Consider the following 27,879-nt stretch of genomic DNA (forward strand, 5'->3'; position numbering starts at 1 on the left):
AGAGAACAACTCCCAGACTTTTAGAAGACATCTGAAGGCAGCCCTGTTTAGGGAAGCTTTTAATGTTTGATGCATTACTGTATTTTAATATTTTGTTGGAAGCCACCCAGAGTGGCTGGGGAAGCCCAGCCAAATGGGCAGGGTATAAATAATAAATTATTATTAATATTATTAACGCCCCAAAAGGTTATTGCATCAGGCATGGCTCTCTCTATCTCTCTGGCTTCCCAGCCTGCAGCTTTGCTTCCAGCTTCTAGCTCACATAACTCAACTTTGCTGCTGCTGCTTCTTTTTTTAACCACCAGGCCCACCCATTTGCTGTCTAGCACAGAGGCTCTATTCTTAGTTTCCTTAATGACCCATTACCACACCAGGAAGCTAGCCTGGCTATTCCAGGAATTAGAAGAGTCTTGGCATACAGCCTACTCCCCTCCCAAACTCATAACAACATGCTCTCCTTGGGAGCATTTGTCAGTGGAAGAGAAGGGAACATTCATAGAGGAGAAGGCTTTCAGTGTTGGAGGCAATATACCTTTGAGTACCATTTGATGGGAATCACAGTTGGGGAGAGTGTTCTACTTGTGGGCTTCCCATAGGTAAAGGTAAAGGGACCCCTGACCATTAGGTCCAGTCATGGCCGACTTTGGGGGTTGCAGCGCTCATCTCGCTTTATTGGCCGAGGGATCCAGCGTTTGTCATCAGACAGCTTCCGGGTCATGTGGCCAGCATGACTAAGCTGCTTCTGGTGAACCAGAGCAGCACACGGAAACGCCGTTTACCTTCCCGCCAGAACGGTACCTATTTATCTACTTGCACTTTGATGTGCTTTCAAACTGCTAGGTTGGCAGGACCAGGGACCGAGCAACGGGAGCTCACCCCGTCGCGAGGATTCGAACCGCCAACCTTCTGATTGGCAAGTCCTAGGCTCTGTGGTTTAACCCACAGCTCCACCCGCGTCCCCTGGGCTTCCCATAAGCATCTGTAAAAACAAGATACCATACTAGATGTGACTTCAACCCAATCCAGCAGGGATCTTCTTGATTTTCCCCTTCTCTTTCTATGGCTTTAGATCAGAGCAGCTTCCAGGCATCCACTTATCCTCACCCCTCTGACACATTCTGATTTGTTGCCCTGCCACATCCCTGTTTTGACTTTTCAAAACATGCTTCCACCTTACAGTGCTCAGGTACCATAAATACACCATCGCATCCTTCTGCTGAAACAACATTAACCCACCAAACTAGGATAAGAGAAGCTCAAAGGTGCTTTTCAGTGCTGTGTGTGAACAAACACTCTTTATAGTTTAAAGGTTTGCTCTCTTTAGCTGTGATCTATAAAGTGGAGTTATGTCATCTTATACAAAAACTCAAGAAAACTCATTTGGTTTATGGATGGAATTGCTGGTCTCTTTTTACTGTTCATTTGGAAATTTCAGAACTAGGTGTCAGTCTTCTCTTCGCAGGTTGCTTTTGTTTATCAAATACTATGACTGCTTTTCTTGAAAGGAAAAGGGAGCTAGGAGAATTCTTGAATACCCTAGGATAACTTAACTAAAAATGGAAACACTGGTTGGTATTAAACTAAGTTTTACCCAAAGTAGAACCACTTAAATTAATGAAAATGACCTAGTTAGGTCCATTAATTTCAATAGGCCTTTTCTGAGTAAAGCTTAGTTGAATGCCATCCACACTGAACAACCCCTACAAAAAGTAGTGTTTTTCTCCCTGTGTTTGTTTGTGTGTGTGTATGTGTGTGTGTGTGAATAATTTAGACCACTTAACATAAAATATCTAAGCAGTGAAGAAGAGTACAGTGTTTAAAATACGTAAGATAAAATAAGTCCTAAAACAAAATTACAGAAACAAAATAAAAATCTTCCATTGTAAATAAATAACTGCTGGAGAGCAGAATCTCTCTCTTCTCCTATTTCATTGCTGCCCTCTCTCCCCGTGGCCTAACCTGACTTGTGAGATCATGCCCAGTCTGAACACAATGTGCTTAAAGGCAGAGTTCGACGTAAGCTGAAATCACACTTGCATTTTTAGTGCTTTAACTATTCCAATAGGGAATATTACCCACTTTGGTGAATGTGCATTGAAACCATTCACAAGTTTTGCCCCCCCCCCCATTTAAATACCACAACACACCCTTCCCATCCTTGCCTATCTCTAACGCTTATCCATATTGCTCTATAGCGACCTTCAGATGCATTTCTAGCCAGAACCACTAAGTAAACCAGGTGGCAGACTGGGGCAGCAAATTTTCAGAGGTGGCAAAATTAGAAGGGCAGTAAAATTTGAAGACTGGTGAAAGGAGGAGCCAGCAACTGCCAGTCCATGGCAGGGACCACCATGACATTTTATCCTGGGCGGAGGGATGACCTCCTGAGCTGCTCTTTCTGGCAGAGGGCGGGGAACCAGTGGTGGTGGTGAGGATGACACAGTGGAGTCTGAGATGGCACCTTGGGTCGGCGACTTTATTCCATTCTCATGTCCCATCATTGAAGCCATTCCCATGTTTGAAGGATAAGGTAAAGGGACCCCTGACCATTAGGTCCAGTCATGACCGACTCTGGGGTTGTGGCGCTCATCTCGCTTTATTGGCCAAAGGAGCTGGCGTACAGCTTCCAGGTCATGTGGCCAGCATGACTAAGCCGCATCTGGTGAACCAGAGCAGTGCCCGGAAACGCCATTTACCTTCCTGCTGGAGCGGTACCTATTTATCTACTTGCATTTTGACATGCTTTTGAACTGCTAGGTTGGCAGGAGCAGGGGCCGAGCAATGGAAGCTCACCCCGTTGCGGGGATTTGAACTGCCGACCTTCTGATTGGCAAGTCCTAGGCTCTGTGGTTTAACCCACAGCGCCACCCTTGTTTGAAGGATAGCGGTCAGCAAAAAGATTAGGAACTAGGGAGCTGGAGGGGGAGAGCTACTTAGCAGGTTTCTAACTACATGAAGTGTGCATGGAAAAGGATAATATGCACATTTGCATATATTTATTTTTCCTGTGGGGATGGGGGTGCAGAGCCCAGGTAGTAGCTTGTGCTTCTGCTAGTGTGCTCCCTCTTCTTTTTCTGAACCCGCATTGTGTGTCCCCCCCCCTTCTCACTGCCTGCAAACTGGGATTGTTGCAATGGAATCAATTGTTAAGAGTGGCAATGATATTGTTGGTTTTTTTTAGCTATAGCCACTCTGGAAACTTCTAGAGCAGAAGGATGGGGCTGAAATGTTTGTAATAAACAAAAATGTGGTGGCACCATCATCTAATTTTAAAAAATATATAATTCCTCTTAATGATGACCAAAGGGACACTTCTACACACACGGCAAACCGAAGCCATGAAAGAAAGTTAAGATGCGGTTGTAAATCTGCCTCCCTGTGTGGCTATCAATTGGTTTGATGTACAGTGGTACCTCGGGTTAAGTACTTAATTTGTTCCGGAGGTCTGTTCTTAACCTGAAACTGTTCTTAACCTGAAGCACCACTTTAGCTAATGGGGCCTCCTGCTGCCTCTGCACCGCCGAAGCACGATTTGTGTTCTCATCCTGAAGTAAAGTTCTTAACCCGAGGTAATATTTCTGGGTTAGCGGAGTCTGTAACCTGAAGCGTATGTAACCTGAAGCATATGTAACCCGAGGTACCACTGTACAAATATATTTGAAACTGTATTTTTGTCTTATCCATATACATACCAAGGACAGGAGAGTGTTCAAAGGCGGTTTAAGTGGCATTAACACATGTGAAACGGGTCAAAGAGGATGCATGCATGTGGTTGCAATGTTGCTAGAAAACGTGGCAACTGCATCTTTCCAAGGGCCTCAGTGCTAGAAGAGAATACCCAGTTAGTTCATATGCATCTACATGGTTTTCTAGCTTGGGTCAGGTGGATTGTGTGTGGCAGTATGCACAGACAGACACACACACACGCCCATGTTATTAATTCAAACCTGCTTCTCCTTCTTCGGTGAAATTGAAAGCATGAGTTAAGTAGTCTGGTGCAATTAAATGATTGATTCGTTCATTGCAGATTTAACATGGATTTTTAAAAATACGATTGTAATCCAGGCTGTCTCCTGTGAAAGACTACTGACTCAGTGCCAATGGAGTAGTAGGCAAAGTCTGCTTATTTCTACATGGAAAATGCCATGAAATGGTTTTCCTGGACAAATTGCTTATCCATATCTTTAAGCCAAAGGAAGCTGTGTTATTTGGTACATTTCCTTCAAAGATCCCTTGTGCTGGGAGACTTTCCGTATTTATTATAAGATGGATAATGAGCAAATTGGTTATACAAAAGTAGGAACATTAATCAACTAAAATCTTATATCATGTATAGTCTTGTGCTTGTACTTTAAGAGCCAAGGACTGGTGTTAAAGAGGGTCAAAGATGTGGCATAATTGCCACACTGGCTTTGTTTTGATTTGTTTTGTTTTATTATCTAAACAAATGTAAATAAATGACTTAATAAGGATTTGGGATTCATTAATACTCATTAGCTGGTGGGAGTAGGAACTGACACTCAGGGATGTTAAGAAATGGGGGGGGGCGGAAGAGTGATGTCTTCTCATTCTCAAGTTCATATTTACACATATACTGTGATTCTCTGGGACGATTGGGCAGTGGAGTGCTAGCTGATCAGGAATAAGTAATCTAGAACAGTGTTTTTATGTGATTTTTTTTAAAAAAAAAACATTGTTGAGGGAAGTACAAAAACAAGATTGTCTTGTGAGCATCTTTCCACAATTTGCAGGCATGAACACAGGAATCTCTCTTACAGGGAGCCAAACCATTTGACCATGTAAGTGAGTGTTGTCTTCTCCATGACTGACAGCATCTCTCCAGGGTAACAGGGAGGGTATGAGTATTAGTGCTGAGTATTACACTTTGAGTAATTTGCATGCGGAGCATATGCTCTTCTATTGAGCTAAGCTCAGCATTTATTATTTTGGATTGTCACATCAAGGTAGCAACTGCAGGGCTGTGGATAATGTAGACTAGCATTTGGGTTAAGGTTCCCACTTCCTTGTGGGAGTTGCTCAGTTACTTGGGTGGAAGAATAACCACTTCACATCTTCTATGGCTTGTCTGTAAAGTGGGAACTCTAAAAAGCCTATCTCATAGGATGGTGTGCATTTGGAACCGTTTGTCTTTATAGAAGTGCAGGTCGGAGGAGGAAGCAAAAAGTGAAAGATGATACAGCAATCTATTTTTAAAGAAGTCCCACTCCTCTCCTCTCCCATCATCCTTTCTCATGGTCAGTTACATTGCCTGATTGTGAAATGGCCTGTTGCATTTGGAACCGTTTGTCCTTATAGAAGGGGCCTACTGGGTTATTCTAGGGGACATGGGGGAAGAGATTAAAGGATACTCTGGTGGAAATTCCCGTTTGGTGGGGAGACCATTCAACAGGCGGTTTCAGCGGAGGGTGAGGCAGAATCGCAGGGAGGTGGCCTAACAGCTAGCTGCCTCCTCCCCCCCTGCAGCTGGGGGCCTACAAAAGGGGGAGAGGGCTTGTTAGGGAGAAGCTAGCTTTGCCGTGCTTGGGCCTGCCATCCCCAGCTGTCGTGGCAAAGGGGGAAAACAATAGCAGGGGGAGGCGGGAGGGGAGCATGGTGCTTTCAAGAGTGCCAGACACTAAAGAGGCCTCCCAAAGACTTGTCATCTGCATCTGACAAGAGCTCCTTTCCCCGGGTTCATTTCTTTTCTTCCTTTCTTCTCCTGTTTGCTGCAGCTGTGGGATTTTCAAAGGCGCTGTGCAAACAGATGTTTGGCTTAACCTGCAGATCCATCCCCTGCACCATTGCGAGTTGTAGAAATGCTACACTTGAGGAAGGATGGGAGTGTAAATGCCTCTCTAATATCAGGACTTCATCAGAGAGAGAGAAAGAGAGCAGGTGGTTAGTTAACGGAGTAAACATTTAGCAGGAGTTAAATGTTAACCAGCTAGCTCACGTCAGCACCAGCAGTAGGGAATAGAATGAATCAGAAATTGGAAATATGATTGTGATTTTACACTCAGTCTTGAGCTGGAACTATATAGAGAGAAAAGGCCAAAGACTGCATCTCCAGTGGTATTTTGGGCACCCAAAGCCAGATGAGTGGAAGCGCCGTTTACTTTCCATGTGCGTTATGGCCTTCTGAATACAACACTACAATTAGATAACTAGGCATTTGGGATAACTTTGAGATTCTACTTTCAAAAATGCTTTGCATGTCTTACAGTGTTCTCTTTGATGAAGACCCGTATCTCTCATCCTGCTGAACTCTGAAGCAGGGAGCAGAATCCCTTTCAGACACAAAACGCTTTGAAAGGAGAGGCACAGTGAGGGACATTCAGACTTTCCACAATTTTGCAGAGCATTCCCTTATGGAGAAATGGGGTTTTTTGGGGGGCTCCCATTTTCCAGGACAAGAGTGTGGAGAGCAGCTGAGCAAAGCCCCTGCTGCATTGTTAGCTAGGCGAGCGCTACAAAGCTCTGCAGGCGGCATTAGACACAGTTGCAAGGCCAATTCAGCAGTACAGGAACACTTGGTGAGAAATATGCAAAGGCAGTGCGGGGCAACTTTAAAAATTAGGTTCAGTTTGAGGACACAACCAGGAATTTTTGAGAGGCATGGGAAGACCGGGCAGTGTAGGAACCTATTGCCAGTGTCCTCCTCTTAAGCAAGAAAGGCTGAGAGAGTTGAGTCGCTCAATGTCGTACACCATGCCTAAACTTCAATTTAGGTGGCTTCCAGAGCAGTATTCATTGCACTGAACTTTACTAGCTGTTAAACAAGGAGTAGCCCAGCTGTGGCTTGTGGGTGACACGCGGCGACTCAAGGAAGTGGACTGAAATAGAACTAAAATGACATATCCCACCCATGCCACCGGAGGAATTGGCACTGCTGCAGGTGCCACATAATACCTGTTCCACATTTATAACAACTCAGTGCGGCAGCGCCTGAACTTCGGAACTCCCTGCCTATTGAGATCAAGCAGGTGCCTTCCTGTTACTGAAAACGTCCATGTTTAGACAGGCCGGCCCAGATGCTTAGAAAGTTAAGGTAGCGTTGATCTGTTTTGGTATTTTAATTTTTGTGTGTTTTAAAGTAGGGTTGTTGGGGTTTTCCTTGACTTTATTCTCTTATCCATTTGTAAACCGCTTTGAGTGGGGTGTGTGTGTGTAACAATCAAAGTTAGTGTATATATTTTGAAAAATAAATCCTCAAGGTTCATCATCAGGAGCTTGTTCATCCGGTGTAGCAAGCAACAGAACTTGAGAGTGATGGAAGAAGGGAGTGGCCTGGTGCTTGAATTGTGAAGAGGAACAATCCATAAATACCACCTCAGGACTCCTTTCAGTTGTAGTCAAATTGTGGCCGCCTTAACAAAATTGGTGGGGGCACAGCTGTTTCCCCTCCTCCCCTTCTCCCACTGGTACTGGAATGGCGGCAGGAGATGGTTGTGGATTAAGAAATTGGTTGGTTTGGGGGAATGAGCACTGCTCCGTGTGAGAACATTTGCATCGCATGTGGAAGCTTGAAAGTTAAGTCCTGAATTTCTAGCTTTAAAAATCTGTGGTTGCGGAACATGTTCCCAAAACTATGGGGAGCTGGTGCCAATACTGGCCTAGATGGATGGATATTTTTTATGCAGCATGAAGCAACTGTCCTGTGTTTAACAGACAAGAGCTGTGTGACTGGTGACTGAGGTCCACCTCAAGGCTTTCAAATATGACTCTTGGCTTAGGAATTTTGCCACATCAATTATATAGTAATATTAGCTGGTTATTTAATAGCTCTCCAAACACTAATTAAATTAGTCTAGCACTTTACAAGCATTTAACAGTCCCCATGACACTAATGAAACTAGGTGGAGTTTGCCCCTCAAACAACTGAATAGTACAGTATTGGGTATTTCGGCAAACCGGAGGTCTAATAGATATTCCAGTTTATTCCAGTACAGTACTAGCAACCTTAATTCTGACCGGCGTTTTATGTAATGCAGAATATGAAGGTTTTCTTATATTGATTAAAGTGAAAACACGTCAGCGCATGAAGTGGAGAAGAGTTGGTTTGAATTTCCGCTTCATATCCCCCCACCCCACTCCTTCAGGAAAAGTCCGTGCTAGAAGAGCAGGGGACACGGACATGTTGGGTGCTTATATTTTGATGCAAATCGTAGAGGGTTTTGATTTCATTTTATTTTCCATTGATGTTTGAGCCTGCGGGGAGGGGGCGACGCTCCCCTCATTGTTCTCCCTTCAGCTTCCATTTGGCCAGAGTGGCACAAAAATGACTGCCGGGGGGGGGAGGGAGTGTGTGTGTGTGAGAGAGAAAGTGAGCGTGAAGAAGGGGGACAGCAGCAACCCCAAGCAGCTTTTACAAATGAGTGACAAAGGCTATGTCCATTCATAGCCTCCCGCGCCAGCGAGGGGGTTCTGAAGAGCCCGAGCCTCGCCAGCCAATTGCTGTCAGCAACCTGTGGAGGGGAGGCATCGCTATAGCAACCGGTGGATGGGCCATGTGCTTTGCCGCCGACAGCAGGGGCTGCGCGCGGGCGAATATAAAGGAGGGGCAGAGCGGAGCCCGGGCGGATGGGACGGGCGTTTTTTCTCGCGCGCGCTCCTCGGTGCGCTCCCCCTCGCGCCCCGGGATGATGGACAGCTGCGCCGAGGCCCTGGGAAACGGGCGGCGGCGAACGCCGGAACCAGCGGCTTCGTCGCGTTGCCTTGGGACCGGGAGAGGAGCCTGTCAGCAGCGCCGCCTCCCGCCTTTGTATCGCCTGGCGGAGGGACGGGAGGGAGTTGGAGCTCCGACCGGGGCACCGAGTTGGGCGGCGGCGGCTTCTTCTTGCTGGAGATGCCTCTCTGGGGATTGAGAGCCCTGCGGAGGGAGGCGGAAGGCATGGCGGCAGGTAAGGGGCGCCCCGAGGGCGGAAATGGCGCGCGGAATTCCCCTTTCAGCGACGCCCGGCGTGGAGCTTTTGGCGCCCTCGTGCTTATTTGTGGGGCGGGGAGCCGCTCTGGCCGCGTCGCCCCGTCGCTGAATCCCGGCCTGGGTGAGAATGGCTGGGAGGCAGAGAGAGCGGTGGTCTGTGGTGGGCAGAGGTGTCGGGGAGGCCCTCTGCCCATGCTCAGAGGTTCTGCGGCGGCCTTTTTTTTTTTTTGCGAGGAGCCCTTGCTGGAGCAGCTCTGGCCCCAGTCGCGCTCCTGGGGCGAGTTCTTGGCCACGTGCTCAGAGGGGCGGAAGGGGCGCTTTGCCCCGCCGGGGACGGAAGGGTTGGGACGCGGGAGCTTGCCTCCTTCCTGAAGTCGCCGCCAGCAGCAGAATCGCGGCCGTGTTTGCGCAGGGTCGGCGCTGGGCGACAAGCGCCAGGGGAATCGGGAGGTGAAAACGGTGCTCGGTGGTTTGCTAGCGCGCGCTGGCGGCTTCCGCGCGTAGTGGGAGCGCCAGTCTTTCCTGGTTCTTTCCTTATCCTTGTTTTGCTGAAGCATTTCTCGCGCGCCCCTGTTCCGGAAAAAGTTGGAAGGGTGTGTGTGTGTGTGTGTGTGTGTGTGTGGTTTCAGCCCCCCTTGATCCCGTTGTTAAGCACCCAGAGGCGCATCTGACCCAGCCGATCTCTCGCTCCCGCTCCAGTCGCGCACTTGAGGAATGGGCTCATTCTTTACCGCCCAGGATTTGCCGCTTCTAATCTGCCCCCTGGTTGTTGCGTATTGTGAGGCTGGCGACCAAGAGCTCTCTAGCTCGCTCTCTCTCTCTTTCTCAAAAGACAAGAAAGTTCTTTTGTTTTGCCTCCCAAGCTGCCCGGCAGCAGCTTCTGTGCAAAGGTCACCGCTGACATGCGCGGAGGGGACCCCTCAGAGCTCGCCCTGCAGGATCTCCGGATCCTCTACCTCCTTCGCCTCGTGGGCCGTCGCCAAAGGTCCCCGGAGCGATCCCCGACTGGCTCACGTCGTCTGTGGCTATTAACCCGTATTCCTATTCAGCATCGATAGTCCTAAGATTTCACCTGTAGCTCCTCTGTCCTGGGATGCATTGACCTTAGTCAGTTTTCGACTACTTTCCTGAATCATCATGACCTCACCAGCCCCCAAAGCAGCATTTTTTTCTTCCAACGAGTCCGTCATCACTCTGGTCCTGGTCATTCCTTAGAAAATCCCAGAGATAGGGGGACGACAACAACATGCTTAGCCGATTGAGCAAAGTTCCTCCCAGTTGCTCTTGTTCCTGCGCTGGTGACTCGTTTGCAAGACGGAAAGCAAAGTTCGGCCACACTTCTTCCTTTTATAGTCCTCCCATCCCTTCTAAAATTTAGCTGCTGACGTATTGGGAGCAAAATGGGGAGTTGAGAACAAATGCGTCTCTCTAGACGGCGTGTATATACAGTATATGATTCCATATCCACGCTCAGCCTACACTGGTATGCCTGCGGGGTTTACATGCATAGTATTGTGATCCTTATATTAGGACATAAAACAGGTGATTTAGGCAGCCTAGGATTTTGAAACAAGACGACCTGTTCTGCTATGCTTTGTTTTATTTATAAAACACACACATCCTAGCACAATCTTGAGGGAAGCTGGCAAAATGGGATATACGCTTCAATTTTTTGTTTTAAATTTGGCGTGTTTCAATAGAGATGCAATGGGCATAGTTAGGCAATCAGGATATTGACCAGGATGGCAGAAAACAATGGAAATAGATGCGAGCACTGTGTGTATACCTACTCACATGCAATGTGGGTACAGTAAACTACAATTATGGCATGTATATATTAATGGAAGCACTCAAAACATATACATGCGAAAGTGTGTGTGTGTGTGTGTATATATATACATAGATAAATGAGGAAGCTCTCTTTACTCATATTTTCAGAATATTTCTGACAAGTAATTAGCCATATGTTTATGCTGTGCATATATCTACCCTTTCTTGTTTCTCCTTTATCTCTCTCTTTTGCCTAGGAGAATATTAAAATGCCAGTAAATTTCATCTCGCCACAATACTGCCAGAGAGACAGAGAGATCCACTTTTTTTTAACCCTTTGGACAACTATTGACATTTTAGTATACATATTGCATAACACCTATGAAAAGCAAGGTTACTGGTTTGTTGGTGCAAGCAGCTCCTCCTCTCTTTCTCTTGGTAAACAACAAAAACAGCTCTTTTATTTTCATTACGAAACAAGAAGAAAGTATCTCCCATTGATGCTGGTATCTTTGAAACTTGTCTGAAGCCTCGGATTCGATTCCTTCATTGTTGCGGGATATTAATCCTTCTAAAAGGTATAGAGAAGTACCCCCCCCCCCCGCTTTGTGGGGTTGAAGGTTGAGGAAGGATCATTGTGTCCCTCCAGAAGAATAGGTCTATGGTTCGCACCATGACCTTTCTCAGTGATTTGAATAAGCTGGAGTTCCCAGAAATCCATCTGCCTTTTGTGTGTGTCAATTTTGTCTAATCTTTTCAACCTCTCCATAGATTCTCAAAGAAGGGGGGAAAGTACCTTCCCATCTGACTGCACCCCTCCCCTTCCTTCTCCAAGTAAAAGCATTAAATTGACCTTGTTTCAGGTGATGAACTGACATCTGCTACAAGTAATTCTGAATCAACATCCGAGGTGTTAATGGAGGACAGGGAGCTATGAGGATGCTGTCTCCATCCCTATATATACAAACCTCTTGCTAATCTTAAAGAACCTCATGTGAGATTGAGGCTGCAGTCCTAACCCCTTACCTGGGCATATGCTCCATTCAAGTAGCATTCTATGGCCTTTTAAATGTGTTTGTGAGAGGCGGGGTTGTTGGTTTGTTTTCATTTTATTGTGTATTTTGTGTTCTCATATTGCATTTTTATGTTGTGAACTGCCCAGTGGACCTTTGGGTGAAGGGCGGTATAAAAATTTAATAAATAATAATAAATAAGACAAGAATTCGAGTTGGACTTGCTTCTGAGTAGACAGAATTAGGATTGCACTGTGAGCCACTAAATTATGTCCTTTTTGTGGTGTATGATGTGACAGTGAGTAAACAAGAACACATTTTATTTGAACACAAATAACAAGGCATTCTTGTATTGAAGCAGCTCTGATATCTTAAGGCCTTGCTTCTGCAATTGTGTAGTACTGCACCCTAAACGCATTTACTTGAGTATCGGTCCAGTCAATTTGATGCAATTCTAGCAAACTTAACTTGAGTGCATATTCAATTTAAACTAAATGAGTTAATTTTCTTCCACGGAGATGTGTTTAGCACTTTTGTGATAATGGGTATCATTGTAAAGAACAAGAACAATAAAAATACTGTAAGGATGATTTTTGTACATGTAATTCTTTAAAGTATCAAAAGGTTAAGTAAACATATATTTCCTGCATTTTTTTTTTATCCCAAGAAGAAAATATCCCCCAGAAGATCACAGTTAATATAAGGTTTATTTAGTCAAATCAATAATGTGACTCTAATAAATGTACTGCATGAAAACAAGGTCAGTTATTCCAAAGGAGTTTTCTTGGAAAATGTGGTTAGATGATATTAACAGTAATATTATAGATAATAGCTGCACAATTTACAAAACTATATATTCCTTTTTTAAAAATCCTGCTGAGTCCAAATGTATATTAATATATGTTTATAGTCAAGAATAATTATTTTCTTGTCATTCCTTTTCTTCTTCTTGGGACTCAACCCCCCCTCTTTTTTTGGCCTCCTTGAATGGCAGATTTGCAAGTACAATTTCATCAGCACAGAGGAACAATAGCTTTCAGTTGCACAAAGGATTTCTCCCACCCTGAATCTCAACCACAATGCCTCTTGCTCTGATAATAGCTTCTGAAAAGATTTTGTAATGTAGAGAATTAATACATGATTATTTCTGCCTGACTTCTCCCATTTATTAGGTTCTGGAGTGTATTCTCAATTAAAAATAGCATTAGGTGGGTTTTTTAAAAAGTCATCATATTTTAAGATAAATCATTTTCCAAAGTTTTATTTATCTGTGCATACCAAGATATTTAGTTTTCATTGTTATTTGTGTTCAGATCTATTATAATGTGTCATCAACAAAGAATTATTTAAAAAAAATGAGGGGGGGGGGAAACCCCTATGGTGCATTATGTGCCACTAAATACTACTGCCAAGTTATTTTAGAAAAATATATATATTGAAATGCGTTTTTCTTCTCAGAAGTAGAAAGGCAGTGTGCATCAACTGCCAGCCAAGTGTGTCCTTATCTCAACTGAGCAATAGCTTTTGAAGTTCGAAGGCTTACACTCGCTGGTTCTTAGCTGAATGGTATTTCCATTCTTACAAAGTTTACTTTGTAAGATGGCAATGTCCATTTTAAACGGGGAGGGGAGGGGGAAATGTGAATTGCTATTTAAGGCTGATAATCTGTAAAGCACCTGTATCTAAGGTAGCATCTATATTATGAAGATAACTGAGGGTAGTTTCAAGCAGTCCATCGTTGCCTTCAGTTTCCGGTACATTCACTTGCCTGAATGATATTAATGTATATTAAGCATTTACAGGCCCTTGTTGGTGTGGAATGTTACCTGCACCTGCCATCTCCAATCTAGCTGGGCTCGCAGTCATGCACACACCTCCTCTTGAGGAAGTGTGTCAGACCTGTGACTGTTGAAGAAGATGCAATGAAAGGATATCAAACATGGTTTGATTACATTAACATCATCGTTTTTTGGGGAGGAGTGGGTGTTTCCTTACTGAAACTCAACTGTGCAAAGGGCTTTTGGGAGGGGGCAGTTAAGCTGGTGCAAAGTCAAAGAAATGCCTTTCTTACTTCCTTGAAGAGACAATGCAATGGGAAATAAAATTTTTGACTGGCAATGCATTTGGGAAGGCCAGTTCTTTGAGCTGCTATGTAGGGTAAGATTAATAAATATATATGGTAGTCATCATTCTGCATTGGCATGATGGGCTGAAACCCAGGAATTATTAAGAGTCTCTGTTTTACAGTCCTAAGAATACCCTGCTTTAGAGCATAGTTTTAAGGTGCTTGCGAATAAACATTCAGTAGATACTCTAATGCACTTCACTTTAATTATTCCTTAGAGTCTGTTTTGCATTTTTTGTTGTAAAGAAGAAGAAACGTCGTCGCCCCCCACATCCCGTGCATTTGGTAGGCCTTAAACTTTGAAAAGGAAGATATTTGCGATTGTTCCCATGTTATGCAACAGCAGTTGTCTACACACACACACACACACTTCAACATCCCAGCGTCAAACTGAGCCAGTGACAGAGGAAGGGGATGCTGTGCTTTAAAGACGTCCAACTGTAAATGTCAAATTCATACATATTTAAAGATCCCCCCCCCCATTTCGAGTCAAGTCTGACAGGGCGCCTCTAATTAACCCTGGATTCTGTTCCGCGAGGCCCGATTGTTGGATCCAATAGAAGCATTTGGCTGGAGGGAGGGGGGAGATGGGGTGGGGGTCTTAGGCAAAGTGGGAGATTACTGTGAGCTCCAGGGTTAAAGAACCCTCCTGCCCCCTCTTCCTCCTGCACATGAGGGTGGTCAGGTAGAGTCCAGTTTGGAATGGGAAACTAGACTAAACAAACAGCTAGTTAAAAGCGTCTTCTTCTTTTAAGCCCAAGTTCTACTTGGTGTAGCAGGGGCACAGCCTGAGGATTCACAGTTATTTTTTATTTCTAAGCATTTTAGCCAGGGGTGCATCAGGAAACAAATCATTACCTTCTATCCTGTGTCACCTGGGTAGGGATGCTGCTGGAAAAGCCAGATTGATGTCACCAATACAAGCCCAGCTTGCTTTTGGGTTCCCTTTGATTCCTCAACCTGACAAGAAGGAAGGTTTTCTTTCCAAACCTCAAGCCCACCTTCTTCTTCCAGTTACAGCTCACTGACCCAGAAATAGCAATGGATATGATAGGATCGATTGGTCTCTCTATCCAAATCCCACCCACTCAAAAGGGTGCAATGGGGGGGGGATGGGACACCCCCACCTACTTTGGATGACCCCCTCTCCTTAGGGCATAGGATCACACTTTTGTATCCTGAATAGGCACCAACACTTACCTGATCCTGAGCTCAAGCCCAGGTCATGCTACCAAAAAAAGGGGCTTTCCTCATATAAAGGGAGTGGGGAGGCCATTTGCTACAGTTACCATCCCGACTGAAAGAAGGACAGAGCGTTTGACGAGATAGCTGGGGATGCGTGTTAAGTTGTCTTGAGAATGCACCCGAGGCGGGTACCAGCGCTTTGAAATCATCCTCACAGCAATGTATTCGGGATCTCAATAGTCCTTCAGGACTCTCGGTTCCTTCCAGAGCGCTGGCGGTATATACTTTTGGCAGCAATCTTAGGCAGACCTTTATGGAGAGAGTAAACCTCCCTTCCGGGTTGTGGAGGAGACAAATCGGGGGAAGCGCTCAGAGGAAGACCCTCGGATCCGTATTATTTGCACAGCAGCGCTGTCCCTGAGTTGTCCCTGAAGCTTGGAGCGGGACCATTAGGAGCTGGGTCGAGCCGCGGGGAAGTTAGGGTGGGGCGCAATGGATGGATCGGGGTTGCATCCGGTTTGAGGACCCTGACTGAAGGTCGCAGGCGTTACATGTTTTCCTGGGATGTTTGCAAATTAGGTCCAGTTTCGAGAAGAGGGACAGCCTGCGTTCCAGTCTTTCATATGTCGGAATGGAAAGAAACCTCGCTGTTTAGAAATTCATCAGATGCCTCTTCCTATCTGACTGCGTCATGGTGAAGAAGGGTTCTGTGTAGTTCGAAAGCATGCCCTTTTTCTTCGACAACAGAAGCAGGTTTGCGTCGCTTTCCACGTGCTTAAACCTGAGCTGTGACAATATTTGCAGAAACAGAAGCGGAATTATGTTCAGTACGCGAACCGTTCAGGGTCATCCGTACAAAGCGGCATCTTTAGAACAGGGTGGGAAGGATGCGCAGTTGAGGACCGTCGGGGGGGAAAGCGCTTTGTCAGGGACTAGTTTCCCCCCAAAAGAGGAAGCTCCTGATATCATAGGCGAGCTAACACGTGTACTCGGTTTCGTCCTCTTCTGCCCTGAAAGGGCGCGTATCGGCTACAGAACTAAAGGCTTTAAGGGCCACACGCGATCTAAGCGCTTTGTGGGGTTTGTTTTGTTTGAACAATGAGGGCTAGAAACGCGAGTTCCCAACAAACCCTGAGCCCGGCGTTATCGCCGGATATTTATGGAGAGGGCATTGTGTACAAATTGCGGAAGAGAGGGGAAAGTGGCTTCCTCTTTTGGCGAAGTAGGCAAAAAAGAACTTGCCTTACCGCGCCCGCTTTGCCTTAGCCACTTGCCTTACCGCGACTGCATCCAAGCGACTGCATCTGCTGGCAACCCGCCGCCCCCTGCGAAGCGTGCGCGCAGCAACACGGCAGTGGCGCACAGGGGGGCGTTTGCCACTCCGGGCCCTGCTTAAAATGGCTTCCGGTTTCTTCGTTTTTCAACAATGAGCAGTCAATTTGTAAAGCAATTTGAAGCCCCGTTCCGATTTGCAGCTCGGCTTGGAGGGAGGAACATCGTTATGCAAATTAAACCTATTTACAAACAACAACAACCCAAACTCTGAATCCATAGGAAACCTGGAAGTGGTCTGGACAAAAACGAAACGCTAATGAAAATTAAAGGGAAATAAATTATTTGCCTTATCTGTTTAATTCTTACATCTGACAGCGCTTTATTATAGAGCTTGTGATGATATTCTCTTTGCATGGTTTGCCAGGGGTGTTTTCCCGAGCTAAAAATGCGAATGAGAACCCCGTTTATTTTGTATTAAGGATCGTGTGGCCGCGGGCCAGTCAGCTCCGCGAAAGGGGCCTGACAGCTCTTGATTTAAGAGGCTTGCTTACCATTATCGTTTATATCAGTGGTAGAAGAACTCGCCACTTTGCAAAGCGGATTCTGTTGCTTCATTTTTTCTTTCTTTCAGAAGACTCCTGAAAGAGGACAGTATCATCGCTATCCTATACGCGTCTGCTTAGTTCGATGAGACTTACTCCCAGTGCAGAATTGCAGTCTGTTAGCCCCATTTTACAGATAGGGATTCGAGGCCCAGAGAGCGACTCACCAGCATGTTCATGAAAGAGGGGCTTGGGGAGATTTTTTTTGAGGGGGGTGACTACAGTGGACAAGTGTGGGTTTCTCTTTCTTTCTGACGTTATTTAATATCCGCACTGTTAACAGAATAAGCCGGGCAATAGTTTACAGAGAAAAAGCTTTTTTATGCACGGCGTTTCTAAATACAAACCATAAATAGAGTCGCTCTTCATTCCATATGACACTGTTATATATGTACGCAAGGTGCGTGGGCGCGCATCTCTTGAATGCTGCAACAACCAATTAGCAACCCTGATCCTAAGCATATTTAGGTTGCAACCGCGTGAGTAATACTTGCAATACTTGTGGGTAAACGTCATTTAACTTAATGGGACTTGTGCACTGGGCCTGCTATTATTTTGGCTTTGGTATTTTGCCCGCTTAGGATCGGACCTGTTCATCTATTTACCCCTGGATTATTATGCGCAGCACCTTCGAAGTATGTTTAAGCAGAAGTGAGGCGTCTAGTGGGATTTCTCGTGTGCGACATGGGCTGGGGGGGGGGAAGGCTTATTTCCCAGGATCGGGGCCATGCATTCAATGGCCTGGTCTCCCGGTGGAGAGGCCGGAGGCGCCCCCTGCCTCCGCCTTGCTGGGTGCGCAGCTGCTGGAGGAAGAGTGAGACGGGGGTGGGGGGACCCTGCCTTCGCGGCAGCTGTCCCCACAGCAAGCCTAAACGTCGGGGCAGCCGCTCCTTCTGTCTCGGGGACTTTGTAGCGCGTCCAATTAAGGCCCCTTCAGGCCCTGCCCGGGGAGGGGGGATGGAGTTCTGGTGGGGAGGGGAGAGAAGATGCGGCGAGCGAGGCCGGGTCTCCAGTCCAGGGCAAGATCATTTTTCAAACGCCCCTATTTAGATGCAGATAGGGACCTCTCCCTCGCCAGAGGGCCGGGGGGCGCTTTCAATTAAATGCTAATGGCGAAGCCAAGGCCAGGCCTTGAGCTCCAGCCAGCAGCCTGAACTGGCCTCCGAAGGGGAGGGCCTGCCCTTTCGCCGCCAGAGGAGAGCTTTATCGGGCGACCCCCTGCCCTCCCCAGCAGGAAGGGCCGCGGCCAAAGGCGCTTTCCAGGAACGGAAAGGCGGGGCCGAGGAGGGCGCCGCTGAGCGGAGGGGCCTAAGAAACCCGGGCGGGGTGGGGGCGAGGGACCATATGGCGGTCCTAAGAAAGGGAAAGCAGAGATCCTAAAGAGGGAGGGAGGGCGGAGGACCCGAGAAGAGACCTGTGGGAGAAGCTGCCGCGTTAGGGGGCAACGGATTTGCCCGCCCTCTCCCCGCCTGCCAAGGAAGAGCGAGTGGGGCTGCGGTCAAAACCCATGTACGGTCCCTTCGGGGCGTTTTCCCTGAATCTGTTTCCTAGCGGGGATGCAAAGCGGGACCCACCCACTGTTTTTAGCAATGGGAGCCACTGGACCCCTAGTCAAAGCTTGTCTGCAGTGTGTGTTTTTACAGCCAGGTCCGCAAATTGGGTGTTGGGTTGATTCTCTGCTGGTTTGTGAACCTCACTGCCGTCGGTTCCCGCTGCTACGTGGTTTGGGGCGCGCCAGACGTTTTAGCCGAGGGTGCCACGAACTGGCCCCACTTTCCCCGTTCGTTTAGACTGCAACCCGGATACCTGGGATTAAGTCCTACTATATCCATGGTTTGCTTCCGAGTAGGTACTGTAAGGATCGTATTGGTTAGGCGGAGTACACAACATACATTTAAAGTAGCCTGCCAAGAATGCTGGGAACTGAAGTTTACACCTCCCAGAGATGCACTCTTAAACTACAGTTCCCAGGATTCCTGAGAAAGTGTTCTTTAAATATCTGGTGTGTTCAATCTCGCAAATAATCTTTAACAGAGTTCCTACGCTAAGAGCACCTACTCCAAACTCCTCAGAACAAAGCACGTACACTGGGAGTTAAGTGCCGTGTCCGAATGCGGTTTGGGGGATCCGGATGTGTCGGGTTGCAGGTCTAATGACTGAGCTGATATTCCAGTGCCCACTTATTTCCGTGTTGAACTCCGACGGGGTACGCGGCCCGTTGCTGCGCATGCTTTCCCTTCTATTCCAAAAAGTTCAGTAGGTTTCCATATAGGACCGTAGCCTTGTGATCCGGCTTGAATCATCCTTACTTGCAGGACAAGCCCTTTTATCTCCTATCTTCCTTCCCATTAATGTCACTTCCAGGCTGTGCCTTCTTAAAAACCAATGAGATGTGCAGCCTGACCCGTCGGAAGTGCCCCACTGTGTTCAGTTCGGGCCTTACCATTCCCAGTAGGCGAGCACAGGACTGCAGCCTAGCACCAACCCACCCCGTCTAAACTGAAAAATGGGCTGAGTGGCAGGGAGGCGCCCCTCAAAGCCTCCCGGTCCCCTCTCATCCCGGTAATCTCGAGGGAAGGGGGGTGGGGACGTGGTCTTGAGGACACGCGGGCGGGGCAGGCGCGCCCGCTTGAAAGGGAGGCGAGAGACGAAGCGTCGCCCATCTACTCGAGCGCGTTTTTGCGCGCCGGAGGTCTCAACGCCGCCTTCTCTTCCTCTGCGCTGGGTTAAGGAGGAGAGGCGAGGCAGGTGGAGTTTGGGGGGAGGGAGGGGGGAAGCGAGGAAGACTCCTCCCGCTGGCTGAGGAGGCGGGAGAGCGCCGGAGCGCGTCCTTCTTCGATCCCTCGAGCGCTTTGGAGAGGCAGCGGGAGGAGAAGCAGAAGCAGGAGCAGCAGCGTCTTGAGAGCCAAAGTGGCGCGAGCGGCTGGCGAAGGAGCCCCTCCCCGACGAAGCCGCGAGAGCGGGCGACTGCGCGCCCTGCCTGCCTGCCTCCTTTCCGTCGGTCCCTTTTTCTCCAGCCGGCGAGCCTCGCTCCTCTTTTTCGCTCCTGCGCAACAAGGCGGCGAAGGGTGGGAGGAACGCTTTGCCCGGACCTGCCTTTCCGTTCCATTAAGCCCGAGCCCCGCGCTAAACTGGCGCGCTGCTAAAGCAAGGAGGCTAATTAATGGCAAGCTATGTTCCCAGTCAAGACGCGGCGCTAATTGCTTCGGTGGCCTTTTCTGATTCCAAGATATAATTTTTTTTAAAGGAGAGAAAGAGAGAGAAAGGAACCGGAGTGGGGCCTGACACAAGAGCCGCTTGTGTACGTGCTAGCCGGGAGGAAATTAAGCGGCGGCCAGCTGAATGCGGAGCAGAAAATTACTAAAGAGAGGCGAGATAATGAATAGGCCGGGCCAGGCATTCAGGGGGGGAAATCCATTTTGTTACCACGCGAAATGAGGTGGTGGAGAGGACTTGGCTAATTGTTCTCATCTTGTAGCAACCAGAGCTGAGGCAGGGGCGTGCTTTTCAATTCATTTCCCTAGTAATTGTCAAGCGCTGGCCAAATGAGCGAGCCTGCAATCTTGCGTGCCTGGGCTTTTCATAGCCATGTTGCGATTTTAATTGTTGCTAATATAGCTTATAATGAAGCTAATGAGGGGAAATTATTGGACAACTTTTGAGCGCATGGAGACAAGCGAAAGGCATCACCAGGATTTCTTTTCTGTCGCTGTGCGCACACACACAGACACACAAAATTACACACATTAAAAAAATAATATCGTGGAGGAGCTTGGAAACGTTGAACTTTGGTTTTGTTTTGTTTCTGTCCCAGGAAGAAAAGAGGGAGAGATGAGCCCTCCCCATCTGATAACTCTTCCCTCATAAGTAAAAATAAAACGTTAATGGAGAACAGTGTTTTTTGAGAAGTCAATTTTTCAGGTGTCGAGCAGAAGAAATCTACATTCCACTTTATGCAAAGAGTATCGTGAGGGAAACTGGCTGTGATAGTATCTTACCAGGTTTATTGCTGGAAATAATTTTTTTCCCTATGACAAATTCAATAGGCTCACAAAGACAGTCTTACCTGCTTTTTAAAGATATTTTATGAACGATGTTGCCAGGTATGTGTTAGGGAATTATCTTTTTAATTTACATTTCATTTAGGTGGTGGAGGAAAACAGTGATACTACTTTTCAGATAGCTGGGTGGATTTTTGACTATTGCTCCAGTTCATTTAAGGTCACAATCTTATGTATGGGATTTGGGGACGGGATGAGAGAGACTCGTTGAATTCTGCAGTGTGAACTTTGAAGTAAAAACATGTAAGACTGAGTTGCTCTGCAATCTGTACTGCACCGAGGGGAAGGCAAATGCCGTTGACTTTAATGGAAGATACTTTTGACTAATCGTGCCTAGGAATGGATTCCAAATTTTAATTCCTATCCTGACACATCCCAAAGAACTGGTGTGTGAAATAAAACAGTGTGATCCTATACATGTCTACTGAAAATAAGACCCTCTTTATCCATTGGGGCTTATTTTCAATGAATAGGATTGTAGTTGCAACCCCTGAAATATTCTGCTAGGGAAGCCTGATTGCAATTTCGTACTGTGGCAATTTCTCTTCATTTTGTGTTGTGATTTCACCTGTTGGCATTGGAGGGGGAGGGCGGCGGGATCAAGTAGTGGTTGCTCTCTTGTTTCTGCCCTTGCTTTAAAAAATAAATAAATAACCCCCCCACCTCTCCTATTTTTATTTTTTGTACAGAAAAGCAAGCTCCAGCGTTTGCCCCACCATGCCCAGGAAGAGAGAGACACCACCAAATTCATCATACTAACCCTCCTCTCCATCGCTTGCATTTTTGGGATCCTTGTGGCTTCTGGGGTCATCTATTGCCTCCGCCACAGCTCTCATCACAGACTGAAGGAGAAGCTGACAAGCCTGGGCTCCGACAACAGCTCCAGTGCGACTGCTGCTTATCAGGTAGAAGACCGGCCTCTCCACTCCACCAGCTCTTTATTTTTTCCTGATACTTAAAACCGTTATTTATTATCCCCCACACAAGGGAGTGCTGCTTTTATTTATTTATAGCCGAGGTAGGGTTCTCTCCCCCCCCCTTTTCTTTAAACAATGCCTTACTTGGGCGTCCCTCCATTAATATTCCCCCGTAGACTGTAGCAGCTTTTTTATTGCTTGTTATTAATCTTTGCTATTCTTGTAGCTTGCTGTAAATGTGCCTCTAATTAGAAACGTTAAAAGAAGTAGTTGCCAATTTCAATGCCCCTGGAAAAGAAAAAAAAAACCCACACGGCACACACATCAATATCTAGAACCTGTCACTGCGTTTTAGATATTAAAAACAATCTTTGCAATTTATGAGGCATGGATCACCCAGTTATCTGAAGGTGTTCCTCTCTTTGAATCATTGACTTCTTGGAGGTGTGATATGAAAAGAACCTTTGACCTGTGCAGTTGTCAGTTTCTCCCATTATTCAGATAGATTGGAATATAATGCTGATAAATTTGTAAGCGCTAGAGAAGTAAGAAGCAGGCCTGTTGGTGTTTTGGGTTTTTTTTTTAAATAAAAGAAAAATCTGAGAACAGTGACAGCAGATCGAAGCAAAGGAATATGGAAACATTATAGGTGAGGCTTCTGTAGTAAATAGGAGGGGAAAGATGCTGTTTCGGAAGCACTGATCAAGGACTGGGAGCTTATTTCTGATAGGCAATCCTTATTTTTCTTGTCGCCTGCATTGGCATTTTATATATTGTACTGAACATTGCATAATTGGACAAATCATAACAGTTAATCTGGCTGTCCACAAATTTTAGTATTCCTGTAAAATTCTCCCGAGTTGTAGAAGAAGGCTCAGAAATGCTAAAAGTTCGGAACAATGAGCTAGGCGTTTAAATAATAAAATGTTCAATACACTTTTTGAGTTGAAGCCTTCCCCTTCTTCTATTTTTTTACCATTGTGTTCTCTGCGGACCCAGGGCACTTGCATCTGTATCCTGGTATGCTGAAGCTGTGTCCCCTTTTCTCCCTCCAATTTCTCTCTCCCTCTCTCCTCATCTTTGTACTGTGTGCTTTCCTCCATGGGGGAGGGCAGCATTGCATACCCAATGAAATGTTCAGTAAGAGTGCTGAATTCAAACATCTGCCCAACTTATTAGCATTTCAGAGGAAGAGCTTTCAACTTGAGATCTAAGCAGGAGGAGAAAACCTTCTAAAGTAAAGTAGTAATAAAGAGAGAGAGAGACTTATCAAAGGGAGGTGTAGGGGGGAGGGAGGTGTTTCAGTGAAGAGAAAGGTACATTTGCTGAAACCCCCCCAAAATGTGTTTACGTAACAACGAACGGTTAAACCAGTTTTGTTAAATTTTTATCTAGGCATTTTTAATGTAAAGTGTTATCATTTACAAAGGAACACATGAGCTTTTTCTTTTAATGCATATAAATTTAATAATCTGAGGGAAATCATACTTATTTGTGATAAGTAAGAGGACAGTCTTCCCTGTGACAGTTCTAATTAATGGTATCTGTAATTAAAATCATGCCCTTCCAGCAGGAAAATTGTTTGAATTTCTGGGAGTGACCTTTTTGCCATTTCTCTTGGGGCACACTGGCTAAGTTGATATTGATTTTATAATGAGCTCTGGTTTGTTTAATAAGAATTTGTAATCCAGATGCTAAATGAAATTTAAGCTTCATTTATTTAATTTTTTCTACGATATAATTTTTTTAAAGTATAACAGTTCATAGTATATATACTTAACACAACTATTTTTAAAGTTAACATTTTAAAAACTGTAATTCTATACATGTCTACTCAAAAGTCAGTCCCTTTCGTCAATCCAGTTTTGAACGGGGGTTCGAGGGTTTTCCACACCTCACCCAAATAGTTCCACTGCTTTTTGTGAGGACATCTTTGATAAGAATAAAGATAGGCTGGTTGGAATTTAAATGCAGGTTTTTTGAAGGAGGGCTTGATTGTTGCGTTCCGGGAATCAGCATAGTCTCTGGCTTTCAATTCAGTTGGTGCTAAAGGACAATACAATATCCCAATCAAATCAAATGCCAAACCATTCAATGCCTGTTCTGGCTCTTCCGGGTGCTTGTTTAGAAACTTGTTCTGTTCAGGCTGCTTCCCAGGTAGAATTAGTAGCAAAGTTTCCATCCTGTGGACTCCAGGCAACAAGAATGAATTCTTATGAATTAATTCATGTCATTATTTTCTCACTTTAGAGTAGTTCTTGAAAGTCTTGAGTACCCTCCCTTCTCCTCCCAATGCCTCATCAAAACAAGTACAGAACAACTTCATACGTTCAAATAGCCCTGGGGAGATCATTCAAAACATTTTCGTAATTGGAAGTTGGAATTAATGTGTGTGCTATTTAGTGTGGGCTGTGTTGACCCCAGGCTACATGAGGTGACTTACAGTGTTAGGAGGAAGATAGGAAAGCTGGAGTTTGCATAATGACGTTTCTATCATATTAAGGAAGTGCTGGCAAGGGTAATCATTCTCTGGTTCTTGCTTGGGATTATTGGAGACAAAAAGCACACCAAATGTTCACAAACTCCAAATCCTTTAAGGGCACATATAACTCTTCTGAATCAGCCTTCCTTTTACCGGGCCAGCTGCAGTGTTAAACTTTTTACTAGAGAATTACTCCCATTGAACTTAGAGGGACTTACCTCTGTGTAAAAACCCTTAGGATTTCACTGAATATAATGTAATTTGTAAAACTGGGAATTGTATATCTCTATTCACAGGCACTTGCTATTACAGATGTAGCATGCTTTTGCTTAAATATTTAATCCACGCTTTTTCCATTTGATGTCAGTAAAGTAGAAAATGAAAGTACACCATTTGATTAGCAAGAATAGTACTAGTGGCTGTCATTCTGGTGCCTTCCAGCATATTATGCTGTTTATGCAAATAAACCAGTCCTACTTTTTCAGCATTTAATGGGGCGGGGGGCAAATCCACTTTGTCCTCCTTTAATACGGGGCTTTAGTTGAAATATTTGTGAATTCATTTCTTGGAGGCTTTGCTTCTAATTGATGCGATGTAGTGTTGTTAGGAAAGCAGAGGAAGAAGTGAGAAATGTATTGTCATTGAAAGAGCATTTGCACTGCTACCCTTTCAAGGTTTTCTTGAAACCTCAGTGCTTCTGAAGTCAGTCTTAAAGTATCAAGTGATTTCAGTGTATGAATGATCTCATAAAGGGGTTTTGCAATAACCATGCCATGCACGTAGGCCATAGTTGTTGAGGCATAATGAATGTTATGGAACATAAATCTACTCTGCACCAATCAGTAGCTGTCCCCTTCCTCCCAAGCAGAAATATTTCTTATACGTCTGCCATGCTTGAACCAGTTCTTTTTGTCAAATAGGGTGCAAAGTATTTAAGAATTAATTAACGGTAATTTTTAAAAATATATATATATCTGTCAGCCATCAAACAAATCTTTTAAGTTGTCACCCTCTTGCAATGTAATATAAAATATAAAACGCAGCACTTTGAACATTGAGAGTTGTATATTTATGGAACAGAGGCATATACCAAGAGCTGTAGTTTGGTTCATGAATTTTTGGCTTTGTGTTGCTTCCTCTGGGTTAAGAAAAGAAAAAAAAATGCACATGGCAGATGTATATTTTTTTTAAATTCTTTTTGGGAAGAGGCAAGGATGTAGCTTGATTTCACAGGTGCTTTTTCCTGCAGTCAGTGTGAAATACGATAAGAGTGTAAATTATCATGTGTGTAACATGCAAATACATGCTTCAATGCGCACCATCTACTTCTGTGTCTGCTTTAATACTGTCACATCCTTGCTTAATTGCACATGCAGCAATTGATATAAATCTGTGTTGGAGCCCCAGACCATTAGAATAAATTCTTATTTCTTTCTACCACATGCTTTTGATTTTTAAAAAAATGTTATAGTTTATTTGGTGGTAGTAAATAGAGCCAGTTCAATATTTTGCGAACTTCATATTCTCTTCATTATTTATGCGACCAAAGGAACTTCAGTGTAAACTTATTGTTTTACAACATTGAGCTGATTTTACTTGTGCGTGCTTTGAAGACTCTAGTACATAAACCATGGTTTGGGGAGGGGAGAATCATTCAGGCGTGGAGTGCAAAGAGGGTAGTGTGTAAACACTGCCAGTAAGTGCATATTTTCATTGTCATCAGTGAGCAATTTATTAATGGCAGTGTGCATTGATGATTGCTGCTCTTTAGGGATGCTCTGCTAGTTCTGTTCCAAGAGATGTGCTTGTGATTCCACAACTGCACTCTGCCTTTTGACCCCATACACGGTAGACTGCTATGCTGTAGAAGACGGTGCCAAGTGACCCTGCTTGCATTGTGTTTTATTGTTTTTCATTTTGAACTGGAGAACTTTATTAGTGAACGTAATCTCTTAGACCACAAATAATCACCAGTAAAATATTGTTCCAGTGGGGGAATCGGTGTTAAAATAGAATGAGGTGAGGTTGCTAAGCTTCCCACACCCCCGTTTCATCTTTTATGCTAATACAATTCTCAAAGGATTATTTGCGTCTGTTAAGTCTCAAGCAAAGAGTAGCCTATTTACCCCTGTAAGAAAACAGTGTGCAAGCGAATTAAAGCTGTGAAATCTCTCCAAGCGTTGCATTAAACTGGATAGATCACTTTGCACTTCCAGAGGTGAGCATTCAAGAGTCCCCCAGTTTTGTTTCAACTGTATGAGGGTTGCTACTACAAGCTTCCATTTGATTGCAATAAGCATTTTGCTTTGGTTAAGGCTTTGAAATATTAAAACAGCATCTGCTCAAGGGTTTGGATCTGCCAAGTGATACCGAACCATAAGCCTCTGCGACAGCGTAGGTAAATGGAAGACGTGGTCTCGAAATAACTTGCGCAATTTGCAAGTTCTGTTAAAATTCAAGGGAATTTCTTGCCAACTTTTAATAGCTTGCCCCCACTTCGGTATTTTATTCTAAGCTGTCAATTTTCAGCTTGTCTTTGACGAATCAAGTTCAGAATGATTCATCCTAGGATAACGTACGTCTTGAATTTTCTGTGAAACCTTCTTTCCTTTTTGTATCGTCAGATACGTTTCTCTGCATATAGTACTTGAGCAATGGGCATGTTCGTTGCATAGCTTCCTATTTCTGCATGTAGCTTACAGAAATATAATGTGTCTTATAAGATCAGAGCAAGTTTATATACCTTTTGGGTGATACTGAACATCAACTTGCTGTGAAAATAGAAGAGAAACAACTTTGTTTAACGGCGGAATCTAATAAACTGTATAAATTTTGGAAGAAAATAGGATCATTTTGCAATTGTATCAAATGGCCAGGCATGTTCAGATAAGCATCTTTGGAAGAGACTAATGGCATCTGACAAGCTGGGATATTCAAAACACCCAACGTTGTAACATATGACACAGAGAATCGCTCTGTCTTTGGAGATGCATATAACAGTTTCGCATTATGAATGGCATTGAAGCAATTGCATAAGCGTGGAAAACATTACAAAGACGAGTATCTCCTCTGAAGCAGGAAGAAAGTAGAGCTCTGAAGCAATGTGAGGGTGTCTGTCGTGGTGTTTCAAAACATATTTTACCCTGGAAAAGAAGTCTGATCTTCTACATGCCTACTCAGTGCAATCTGATGTGTGTCTACTCAAAAGCAAGCCCCATTAACGTCAATAGGACTTACTTGTAGGAAAGTTTGTATAGGATTGAATTCTAAGGGAAATAAGTTGTTGGACTTGCTTTTGAACCCTAATTGGCTGAAAAAAGTCCTCTTGCATGCCTTTTTGAAACAGCCAGATTTGGGGGTTATTAAATAGGTCCAGTGCATGTACAGGGTGAGTCTTTTAAAAGAGGTCCCATGGAACATGTGTACTCTGTATCCACGGGACCTCTTTTAAAGGACTCACCCTGTATGAATACATAGTTAGTTGACAATGTGCAGTTAAGTCACAGTTTATAGTCAACGTTTCTTG

At 45.0% G+C, this 27,879-nt stretch overlaps 1 protein-coding gene across 1 annotated transcript in view; it reads left to right on the top strand.

Annotated features, from left to right (window-relative positions):
- The window catches only part of PTPRN2 (protein tyrosine phosphatase receptor type N2), a 628,995-nt gene that overhangs the window by 487,199 nt on the left and 113,917 nt on the right, over positions 1–27,879 (top strand). Inside the window, exon 13 of the mRNA XM_082192202.1 lies at positions 21,644–21,859. Within this exon, the coding sequence (XP_082048328.1) occupies positions 21,644–21,859 (216 nt within the window). The remainder of the gene's footprint in view (positions 1–21,643; positions 21,860–27,879) is intronic.

The sequence above is a fragment of the Podarcis vaucheri genome, assembly GCF_965113315.1.
Source record: "Podarcis vaucheri genome assembly, chromosome: 12".
NCBI lineage: Eukaryota > Metazoa > Chordata > Lepidosauria > Squamata > Lacertidae > Podarcis > Podarcis vaucheri.